The sequence below is a fragment of the Magnolia sinica genome, chromosome 9 (assembly GCF_029962835.1).
Source record: "Magnolia sinica isolate HGM2019 chromosome 9, MsV1, whole genome shotgun sequence".
NCBI classification, from domain to species: domain Eukaryota; kingdom Viridiplantae; phylum Streptophyta; class Magnoliopsida; order Magnoliales; family Magnoliaceae; genus Magnolia; species Magnolia sinica.
In genome coordinates, this window is record NC_080581.1 from 644,753 (window position 1) to 656,647 (window position 11,895).

General features: G+C 37.6%; 1 protein-coding gene across 7 annotated transcripts; it reads right to left on the bottom strand.

Moving 5' to 3' along the window:
- Nucleotides 1-11,633, bottom strand: LOC131256562 (protein PHOSPHATE STARVATION RESPONSE 3-like). 7 transcript variants are annotated; one of them, XM_058257442.1, is made up of 8 exons: nucleotides 11,444-11,633; nucleotides 4,701-5,585; nucleotides 4,352-4,562; nucleotides 4,033-4,109; nucleotides 3,814-3,853; nucleotides 3,148-3,217; nucleotides 2,930-2,999; nucleotides 1-530 (listed from the first exon to the last, which is right to left on the bottom strand). In XM_058257442.1, the coding sequence occupies exons 2-8, from the start codon at nucleotides 5,358-5,360 to the stop codon at nucleotides 189-191; spliced, it is 1,470 nt and encodes a 489-aa protein (XP_058113425.1). In that variant the 5' UTR covers nucleotides 5,361-5,585; nucleotides 11,444-11,633; the 3' UTR covers nucleotides 1-188. The 7 variants fall into 7 exon arrangements, with proteins under 7 accessions (XP_058113425.1, XP_058113422.1, XP_058113427.1 ...); XM_058257439.1 differs by having other exon boundaries at nucleotides 4,701-6,004; XM_058257444.1 differs by lacking the exon at nucleotides 11,444-11,633 and adding an exon at nucleotides 7,025-8,057.
- Between the last annotated feature and the right edge of the window lie 262 nt (nucleotides 11,634-11,895).

Sequence of the window (11,895 nt, forward strand, 5' to 3'; positions counted from 1 at the left end):
TGAGAATCCATCAGTTCATTCATGCCTTTCTGGTTCAAATTTTCAAATGATATTTACAAGACCTAAATATTCGGGAATGCAATGCACTACTCAAAACTAAATATCATAGAACTATACAGTTGGATTCCAGATCCTGAACAAACTCTGAAAAGAAATGAATGAAATAATGTTCAGGAGCAGCAATTCAGTCACTGCACTGAATTTTTAACAGGCTCATCTGTCACTATTTCTGTTTTGCCTTCTAGCCTGATCCGCTTCTGATCTGCCTGCGGCTCGGATTCACTATCAGGATCGGTGGCTTTATGCTTTGATGGGAGAGATGAGCTGGAGTCCACCTTGGATTCAACTTTCTGTAGCAATGCATTAGTCGCTGAAGATCCAACCTGAGACTCAGAATTTGGCTGAAGGCCGGATGACGACTCTGGGTTTTGACCCGCAATTAATCTATGGCCAGCTTTCTGTTGTTCTTCCAAGATCTTCTGCAAGTGCCTTGCATGTTCCTCAATGCGTAACTGAAGGGCCCTTTGCACCTGCCGGGAAAATAAATAAATAAATTATACAATTAAATTCATGCCACTTGAAAGGGTGATAATCATGAGATTTTTGTGATAATAGGGGAAAAGATTGTTGTTTGCACTGCTACAGACGCATCATCTTGCTTATAAGTTTAACACAACGCAGAGAGAACTGAAGGAGCCTGAATTGAAAATCAGGTGAATAAGTGTGTTTGGACAGGAAAGTTATCATACTTATACGTTTATGTAATTGGAAAATTACTTCTTAATTTAGCAATGTCGCCTTTTGTTTTCAGAATTATTTCGAGTGTTTGACCTACCTACCATCGATCACAATTTACATAGTTTCCCTAGTTGTCTGTTTGGACTGCATAACCACAAAGTACAATTCAGCAGTGATGAGAAATGCACATTGCATGACTAGAGAAAGTGACACGAGTTCCAATGAGATGGCTAGAATATATTTACATGTACGGTATAGGGGCCTTTCATCTATCATTGTTACACTTTGGTTGTTAATTATCAATAAATCAGACAGGTGATCAATCCAACTGTTGGTTGACATCTGAATGTTGATCATCCATTATAACTAGATCCTGACATTGGTTGTCCAATCCCACTAGACCCAAGAACTGATAATTTATTATCACAAGATATGACAAGTGATCTCCCATTGTCACTAATCTAACCTTCCCTTCTTTTTTTTTTCTTGAAAGGCAGCTATTAACCATGTTGATCATTCATAATCACTAGATTGATCTTTCATTATTGCTAGATCGGACCATTGATCTTCAATCATTGCTAGATCGCCACTGATCCAGCCTTGATTACCCATCATCATTGTTGCTTTACCATTTCTCACCATTGACCTCTATCTGGACCCTTTGCTAATTGTTCCATGATGGACAAATCCTTGATTATTGATCCTTGCCAACTCTCTCTCTCTTGGCCCACTTGATCATCTTTACACTATTTTATGTCATATTAGGCAATTTGGGATGTTGGATCTCACTTTGAGACGTTGGATGCCGGGATGAGCAATGTAGAGCATTGGATCATATTTTGAGTACAGAATGTTGCCTTTGACAAGATGGCACCTAAAATTTGGATGATTTAATTTGTGTTCCATGTACTGTCCTTGTATGGTCCTGTACTTGACACTTCATAAATCATAATTAGAGAACATTTTACCTTTTTTTGTCAAACTCACTTCTGGATTTTGGGAGGGAATTTTCAATTTAACAGAACTTACCCACAAAGACCGTTTACCTTATATTTAACATAAAACTATAAACATATCAATATTACAAAATGCTTAAATTGCTTAAATTGAAATTTCATTTTGCACAAATGGACACTCAGTTGAAAGAGAATAAAATAGATTCAGATGTGATTGCAAATATTAGAAAATACATAGATTGCAATTTCCATGATTTGACTGTGATGCCTTGGAGCCTTTGGTACATTTATACAAAGCCTCTTTTTCAGCTTCTCCATGCAGACACATATTTTCAGGGAAGCGAATCAGGTGGCTGACGCTCTAGAAATTTTCGCTTGCTCATCCTTTTCAAATTATTTGCTGATTTCCCACAGTTGCTCGTAATGTTTATAGTGGGAGTGCCTTCCCCCTAGATTAAATGATGTATTCTCTGGGGTTAAGGCCAAATGTCACCCCCTAGTATCTTTTACCTGAATCAATAAAATTATAGGTGGTGTGCTCCCACCTTTTGAGAGAAAATAAAATAGTGGAAGGATGAATGACCAACATTAGAAAGTTTTAAGATAATAACATGTAAGCATCATACAGGCAAAGAATGCAGCTAGGAGACTTGTCAACGTAAAACTATGTGATCTAAACAAGAACAGAGAACCCCCTAGTATCTTTTACCTGAATCAATAAAATTATAGGTGGTGTGCTCCCACCTTTTGAGAGAAAATAAAATAGTGGAAGGATGAATGACCAACATTAGAAAGTTTTAAGATAATAACATGTAAGCATCATACAGGCAAAGAATGCAGCTAGGAGACTTGTCAACGTAAAACTATGTGATCTAAACAAGAACAGAGAACCCCATAAGTTAATTGACTAAAAGATATACAATCTTCTACAATTTCGAAGATCAAAATAATATTGCATTAGTATGCTCCTATTAGAATGAAATGTAGAGAAGACATCTTTTTACAGGAATACATAAACGAATCCAATTTTAAACAATACCAATGAGAAGGCAAAAAAATATATGATGAACAAAGGATTTGTTTGGGTAACCATGTCAATGTGTCTAACACCATCCTGCCAGTGTATCCAACATAGTCATTTCTTTGAAAGTGGATGGCCTAGTAAATTGCTGTTTAACATTTTCATATCAACTGAAACACCATTCTATGCAGATAGTATATGCTAGAGTGCACACCTCAAGCTGTTCATGAAGCTGTTTCTGGACTTCTATTTGCATGCGTAGAGCCTCTGCAACTTCCATGCCCCTGTAACAAAAATTGACAAATAAGAGAGCAAAAATATATAATAATAATAATAATTTAAAAGAATACTAAATAATGAAGAGTTACTTGACAAATTTGTGGGTAAAAGAACAAAAGAGAAGAAAGAAAAAAAGATAGGATGAAGGCTTACCTTTGGATGCATGGATCGGATTTAGTACCAACAGAAGCTCCCTTCATGTCTTCAGATGAGGACTTTTTCTCTATACAGCATGTAGTCAAAACCAAAAATCATAAAGAAATCTAAGTTCCACTACTACATAAGGACCTTCCTATGAAAAGTACTCTTCTGTGGGGTTATGAATTTCTCTACAAATATTTGATTATTTTTTTTCAGTGCCATTTCAAGGCTCCAAGAGCCCACAACATAGATGCTTCCAGTTGAGAGAAGGTGATGGTGGAAAAATCATGCTTGCAACAGCAAGAAATGAGGTGCTCTCCCAAATACAAACAATTACCCAAGAATAAAATGAGAAAATACATAACTAAAGACAAGACTGTCAAAAGTAAAGAGACAATTACAAGTATGCCTCTAAGGGAGATGTATAGAATTTGCAGACATGTCTACTTAATTAAGATGAGCTCATTATTCTACCAGAACATTTGGAGAAGTCATCTTTCCTCCCGACTTAATCAATTAGGAGCACAGATTGGAAATCACTATACATGCCATTAACAAATATATAGTTTTTAACTCGAGATGACTGACTGGTGGTTAACATATCATGTTACTAGATTACATAGTAAGCACTTCATTACTCAGCATAAGAACAAGTCCACATGTGTTATCATATATTACCTTCTTTTGCCTCCGGAAGATACTTGGCAAGTCGGTATTTCTGTAAGTTACGACCACATACAAAACTATTAGGTATCAAATGGCATAGGAACTGATTCAATATTAAAGATCTAGGTAATTCTTGAGAAGCTGAATACATAAAGTAATCGAGTGTGATAGCAGCTGAATGAATTGTTAAGATAACGATAATAATTCATGGAAAAAAAAAACTGAAAATACCTGTAGGTGGCTTTTTACATGATAGATTGTCAAACCCTGAACATTCATTACCTTCAATATACCCTTTGGAGTTGCCTCTGCATTTCATACTGACCTGTGTGAGATGAAAAATGCCTTGTATGTGTGTGCATCACTTGAAGTTGTGCACTCGCAAATACCCTCGACAACCGAGCAAGATGACAGTGGTTAAACCCTCATAAGAGGTATCATCAGTCATGAGACCAAATACTGTAGTTTATATCGTGCTGGATCCGGTCCAGAGAACTGACCTTACTTGACAAAAAAGGAAAAAAGGAAATAGAAGAAATTATATGCTCACTCTCGGCCCCATCAAGCTTGTTAACAGCTTCCAAAAACTGCTCATGGAGCTCTGGCGTCCATCTCAACCGTGGCTTGTTTAGAGCTGCAGCCACAGAAGTTGAGGGGCTTGAAGGGATTTGAACTGCTGGAGAGACCAGATGCTGATGGGTATCATTGCCTTTAGATCCAACTACTGGGACAGGTGGAACTTGAGGCATTTCATAAATTTCCTGCATAAAGTAAGCAACAATGTGAAAAGCAAGACACTGCCACAAACTTATTAAATAAAAGACATGTTGAAAGAACATGTTCCTGTTAGCACCTCATTCAGGGGAGAAAAAAAAAAGGCATATGGTAAATGTACTCACATCCAGCCCAGGATTTTCCCCATTGCCTGTGATGGCTATGTCGAGCTCCTCTGACAAAATCTGCAAGTCCAGTTGTTCTGTAAATGCTAAACTTTTGCTGGTGTAAGTCTCATCATCAAAGCTGCCGTTAGAAGCAACCCCAGGGAAATTAAGAAAGTCTTTCATCAGATCCTCTGAGCAGTCACCCTCATCCCATTGATCACCTAGAACCTCACCCAAATGCAATGTAGACTTTGTATATACAGGCTGGTCCCACTTCGGAGGATGAGGAAGGAAGGGTAGGTTGCCAAGCTGCCGATGGGTCTCTGAGCTTGTTGAAGATGATAAGTACAGATTGGTACAGAAAGAAGAAGATTGAGAACAAAGCTGTTTGGGGTCTTGGGGATGAGAACTATAAGAAATAGGACTGCTTGGATTAGAGTGCAGGCTTAACATCTTAGGATGGAATTCAGGTCCTTGCTGTGGTCTGGATGAACCAAGTGACTCTGTTTGTACATTCAAGGATGGATGAGTGGATGAAAAGCTCTTATCCAGCACTTTTTGGCCATTTGATTCAGCATTGAATAGATTACGAATTGAGGAGGGGGCATTACAAGAAGACAGTGATACTCCTTTATGAGACTCACTTTGTTTCAAAGTAATGATACTATCGCTACTCATGATCTTTGACAATGGCTCAGTCACTTACTGGGGTTTTAAACTGAGAAAATGCAATCTTCCAGTCCTCTTACAAATCTTACCTCCTTACAATACCCACTGAAACAGTGAACTTTCTAATGGATGGCTTTGAAATGAATTGAAGATAATAATAGACGACAAGTAATTGCATACAATCGAAGTTTCATAATCAGATCATACATGGTCCACCAGAAGAGTAGAGAATATCTGCATATTTACACAATAATCCAGAAACTAAGAACATATACTTGATTTTCTCTTAAGAGAGTTAAAAATGCATGTCTGACAGTCATTCAATAATTTGTACCCCTCGATAGGAGCTTCTGTCCAATTCAACAGCGGAGAAGGGAAAAACAGAGCCACATACTAATCTGATAGCCTAATTGCTTTATAGTTTGAATGATTATAATGTGTCACAAACATTAGACATTGGAAATAATAATAATTATCCATTAGCCAACCTTCAAAAATCAGTAATGAATTTACACTAGAACCACCCAATCTCGTGCTATTTATGTCCCCAGCTTTAAATTCATGGTCCAAGGAAGAAAGGGCTTCAAATCTATGCCGAGTGAATATGTTGCCACAAGCAGAAGCATTAACAGCATACTCTTTCTGATCATGAACTGTAACACAAGCCAGCAGCCAAATGATCAGTGCCATCAGATTCACAAGTAGCTTGGGAGTTAATGTGGCCTGTTAGCACTTAAATGAAAGACAAAAATGCTAAGTAGGATACATTATTCAGCCGAATCATATCTCCACTAGTCATAAACAGGTATTTAGACCACCATATTGAAATGAGGTTGCCAGATGTGGAAAATTAGGGAAAATTGACATCCAAGGAGTTGCCTTTCCTTAGACCTTAAGCGTTAAACAATCTGTATTAAGAGATTGAGAAGGTCAAGGGTTTCTGCAAAGGCATCAGGTACCTTCCAAGGGATGACAATCCTCTTGCCGGCCCCAAAAGAACACCATTGAGGGTGTATCCCTTGATGATTGAACCATAACCCTGTGAGACAGAAAGGTGCATCTCAAACACATCTAAAGTGACTTGGACTAAGCCACTGTAATCATTTCCTCAGGGGTGCCTATGTGAAGAAGTAAAACCAGCCAACAAGAATGGCATTAAACACTCTCATAACCGATGGATCCTGGGTTGTTTTTGCTGGAAAAAAATCAACCTTATAAGTAGGAAACAACATTTAAAAAAAAAAACAAAAAAACAAAAAAACAAAAAAACAAAACAAGAAAAAGGCCCATGCAATAGCAATGTGTCTCCACAAAAGTGTAACTAATCTTTCTCCAACTTTTTGTAGCCAAAGTATATATCTTAGGGAAGTAAGGAAGCGAGCAGGCTAGTAGTTCTATTGTTCACCTCCCATCTTTGTACAGCTAACAAGGTAAAGTTCACAAGCATATGCCACATCAAAGAAATGATCAGGTTTCTATTTAGCAACAAGCACAAAGAATGGTGAATGAACATAGATCATAGTAGACATTTATCATATTGTTTGATGTTTGATTTAGACATTTCAAAATCCAAAAATATAATCTGAACCTGCCACTCCAGCACACAGATTACCACAATTGATTCTTTCTGCAACTAGAAAGCAGGAAGTACTTCAATGCAAAATTCAAATTACCCAAACAAATAGGCTGAAGGATCTGGTCCCAGAAACTTCAGGAATCCTAAAGACAGTGCATAAAGTACATGCGTACAATGAATTTCTTAAACGAACATCATCAATCTTTCGCTCGACAGGTCTGCATGTATTGAGGAAGAGCTACGAAAACCCACAAAGGAATTTGTCCTCCCAACTTCTCACTACTAGATAAAATGCACAGAATGATATCTGCTATAACAAAGATATGCCAAAGGACTAGAAGGATCCAGAGCAGCCACGTCTTTCTTGGATCAAGAAAAATGAAATCTTGCTAAAACCATGACCAAACCATCAAACACAAATTGAAAATTTCTCAAAAAAAAAAAAATATAAATAAATAAAATCAAACACAAATTTCTCAAGCACTAACCTGGTAAGCAAATATGACCAGATTATTTATTTATTTATTTATTTGGAAGGGCAGGAACTTTTTTCGAAAAGGATCAAGAATAAATCAAGAGGGGCAAAATAAGTTCCAAAGAGCAAGAGAAGGGACAGCTGCCCCTCTAGCCAAACCATCAGCTAACAAATTCGCCTCTTTGCCAATGTGAGAAATCTATGTGTTAGCCTTGATGCTCAAAAATGAATTTCATCTAATACAAACAAGTGCCTCCATGGCTCAGCATGATTGAATTAAGAGATCGCCTTCCATGACAATCAAGCCCTTGTGCTCCTCACCAAGAAGCCTCGAAACCTTCATGAAGGACAAAAACTTCCATCTTTGATGCATAAATTATGCCATTAGGACAACGGTGCATAAAAATATAATATTGCCCTCATTGTCGAGAAGAACTCCCATAGCATAGGTCCAGGATTGCCACAAAAAGAACTATAGGAATTAAGCTTCCACCATGTTGGGATGTTCACAAGCAACAAATCATATGATTGAAATATTCATATTTGAGTTTAATTAGCCTAAGGATCCCTGTTTAGATATCATCAAATTTCTAGAAGCAAAAACCATAAATCCTATGACTATGATTATCTTCATCAAAGCCGTAAAAGAAAAGAACATTGATACCAATCATCCGAGCCAAAAGATCTCTCCCGATCTATCCCAAATGAAGGAGAAGGATGAGAGAGCCACAAGTTAGCACAAGAGTAGGACCAGGGTGACGCACGTGAGCTATCCGGATGTCGACCCCACACATGGAAAGAGGGAGAGAGAATGAAATCTCTCTAACTTCCCTCTCTTTTCTCTCTCTCACGAGGTGACACCTGAGAGGGCTTGGGACGTTCAAGGCTCTCTCTTAATCCTCTCCCTCTGAAATTGGATCTATTTATAAGGGAGGAATTCGAGTTGCGGGCAGAAACACTAGTTATGGTGCTCCACCACCCAACAGACTTTGGCATTGCCATACTACATCAAAGGTTTGTGATCCTGTTTTAACCATGCAACCAAATTGACCAAATCCCTCCACTCATCATAGCCACCATCCTTAGCCAATAACCCATGCAAGCCTAAGGTATTGATCACCATATCTTAACCATTGGATGTTCATCAAGCTCAGTTTGAAAAATTAATGGTTGAAAAACCTAAATTAACCAATCAAAATCCATTGATGCGCTAGACAGCCTTTAAAACACTTGATGAACGGCCCAAACCATAAGATTAATTCATTGGTAGTGTCCTAGGTAACCAAGTGGACCCCTTGTTGAATCATGTGAGTCTCAACTAGAAATTTATGTATGCACCCAGCTACACCCCTTTTGTTGGCCATAAGAAGACCTTGTAAATTGAGTCAACATGTCATCAAAACCTTGAATTCCTCACACGTCCTCAGGTTTAGGGATTGGTCAAAGCTAGTACATCCACAAGTCAATCTAGTCCAAGTATGATAAGCCCCCCAGTTTGGAGAGTTGAAATGATCTACTAATTTAAGTGTCCAACAAATCTAATACCAAGGGCATGTATCCATGGCACACTCACACTTCTACATGGGATAGGGCAAAGGCGCTCATCATAGTGCCCAACAATGGAGACCTTCCATCATGACTCGTTATCGGTCCCCTCACACAGGATAACCAAAACAAGAATAACCGCAAGTCTACAAGTTTCCAAGTAGTGATGGTCAAATAGTAACTGAGATCCATGGCCCACAACTCTCCATTTGGGAATGGCTCGTGTCCAATTTCGAGTTCCCAAGGACAACCAAAGGAATCCTTCTCTTTTACCAATTCACGAAGTATGATTACAATGTTCCACACAAATTAATGAGGCTAATGAATGAATGTCTCATACTATCATTAATAAGCGATGTCTTAAGAGTGTGAACATTGGTTTTCTAGGATGTGACCCCAACACACCACCCCCCACCCCCAAAGAGGACAACTCCAACGTGGCACAACATTGGGAGAGGGAGTTTTACAATCATAAACTACAAATATAGACATGGGGAGCTTCATTATCGTTAACTCCAGTGACCAAACAAATATCATGAATAACATTATCCAAAAATCCCCGAGGCTGGATCCGATACAAAGCTTTGTTGGCACATGTGAAGTGGCCAATAGCCCTCCCTTGAATAAGTCAAAAAATTTCCTGCTATCTTCTCTTTACAGGCTCATTGTTAAGTTGTTGGGAAAACTGTCACCTCCCATAGAGGGCCCTTTTCTACAGCTTTATATGGGAAAATCTAAGGGGTTGTGAGGAGCCCACTACAAATCAAAGATTCCGAGGTCATGAAAAGACAAGAAAAATACAACATACAATTAACACACTTAACTGTTCAAGCATATCCCATCCAAATCTGTGATCAACAGCCTTGCAACATTTCCTTCATAGGAAGCGACTAGTTTCTGTTGTCGTTCTGATATGCTTCACCTACACAAGTGCTTCTAAGTGAATCTGTATAAAATTTGTAAGTGCATCTAAGTTCATCCAAAAACTATTTGTAAGTTCATCTAGATGCAATGTACTTAAACGCATTTAAGTGCACTTAGATGCAACTAGACAAATGATGTATGTTATGCTTAATGTACAAAGCTTTGTCTTGAATATGGGCTCTAATGGCCACAATATGGAACATTGATTGCTGATACCTCAATAAAAAATTGCTCTAACTGCCCATGGGGGAAAAAAGAAAAGAAAAGAAAACAATTTCTCAAAAATACTGTTCATTAGAGAAATAAATAGCAATTCTACTAAAAGTTCTTGTCTTTCTTTCTATGAACAGCATTTAAGATTCAAAAACGACAACAATGATGACACAAAATACAAATAATTATGAATTTGAATGGAAACAATTCATCATTATCATCATCATCTAAGCCTTATCCCCAATTAATTGGAGTCACTACATGAATCCTATTCCACCATTTCACTCTATCAAAGACCAGACCGTCAGTTAGACCATAGGTCATGGGTCTTTTCTTGCTACCTCCACCCACATCCTTTTGGGCCTTTCCTTGCCCTTTTAGAGCCTTAAACTGGTACCAACTCACTCCTCCTAACCAGTACAGTTCTCTGTCTCCATTGCACATGATTAAACCATGTAAGTCTACTTTCCCTCATCTTATTACCTATTCATTTCTAATTCTATCCTTCCTCGTCTTGCCACTTATCCATCTCAACATCCTCACTTCAGCTACACTCATCCTATGGTTATGAGCATGTTGTTCCTTAACTGGCCAACATTCTGCTCCATAAAGCATGGGTGATGTTATATCTATCATATAAAATTTCCTTTTCAGTTTGAGGGGTACACGATGATCACATAAAGAAAGCAATTGCTAGGAAAATAAAAAATAAATAAATAAATAGAAAATATGAACTAATGTTCAATAGAGGCCAAACAATTAATTAGCTAAAAAAAATATCTAAAATAAAATATAGCTTCCCTTTCTACTCCCTCTCTGGAGAAGCAAATCAACGACGCTCCACTTCTGGTGCATACACCCCCATTTTTTGTTGAGTTTGGTACTAGATTGGACTTTGCGGTACTATATTCTAGTACCCAAAAGTACAAAATAGGGGCGCATGCAGCAAAAAAAAAAAAAAAAAAAGAGGTGTAGAATGTAAATGTCATTTAACTAACCAATTTTCTTAAATAAAAATTTTTAAAAAAAATTGAGAAAAATACGACAAGAGCAGCTTCTGATAAGAATAATAATCTTCAAATGAAAATAAGAACAAATCCCAAATATTATTTGAGGGAAAAGAAAAGAAAATTTCAGATTTCAAAAATTAAGAAAACTTGCATGAATTCACTTTACGAAAAAGAAAGGAAGAAGAAATGCTTAAAAAGACCTAACATCATAAAAATTAAAAATAATTCAAACGAAAAGGTATGACTTGATCCAAAAGAGAGATGGAACGAACGCATAGCATCTCAGCTCAGTAGCAAAACAGAGATAGAGATAGAAACAAAAAGAAAAGGCGTAAGGAAATTTTCTGACCTTTTAGAGAGAGAGAACCAAAGTAGAGAGCATATGGGAAAAGGAAAAACGAGAAAGGAGTCCCAGAAATTTGGGATTATATTCGTTGGTGCTTTCTTCTTTGTTTGGAAGGCGTCTCGTTTATCTTTTGCGTCTCTAATCGCTATTATTCTTAATTACAACTCCTTGTAATTCCCAACATACCTTGGATTCCTTACTCTGCATTCCTTCGGCCAGCTTTGTCTCTTCGCCCTCGTGTAAGGACAGGTACAAATGGAAACGACATAATTATAAGGAAATTTTACAGTTATCTACTTAATTATTACACAATTTACATTTCGATACTTTTTTAAAAATGATTTTACTAAACTAATCGTTACATTTCTCAAGGCAAGTAGGGTCAGCCGTTAAAGCAAAGAGGTGTGGATTGGGTGGGGTTAAAACCCACTTGAACGGGTGCTTCACCTCATGAT

Excerpts from the sequence above, each read along its gene's own strand:
- LOC131256562 (XM_058257442.1), bottom strand. The coding sequence starts at position 5,360 with ATGAGTAGCGATAGTATCATTACTTTGAAACAAAGTGAGTCTCATAAA. Across the intron at positions 4,563-4,700 it reads GGGAAAATCCTGGGCTGGAT|GAAATTTATGAAATGCCTCA; the intron begins GTGAGTACATTT and ends TACTTTATGCAG. Across the intron at positions 531-2,929 it reads AGCTTCATGAACAGCTTGAG|GTGCAAAGGGCCCTTCAGTT; the intron begins GTGTGCACTCTA and ends TTTTCCCGGCAG.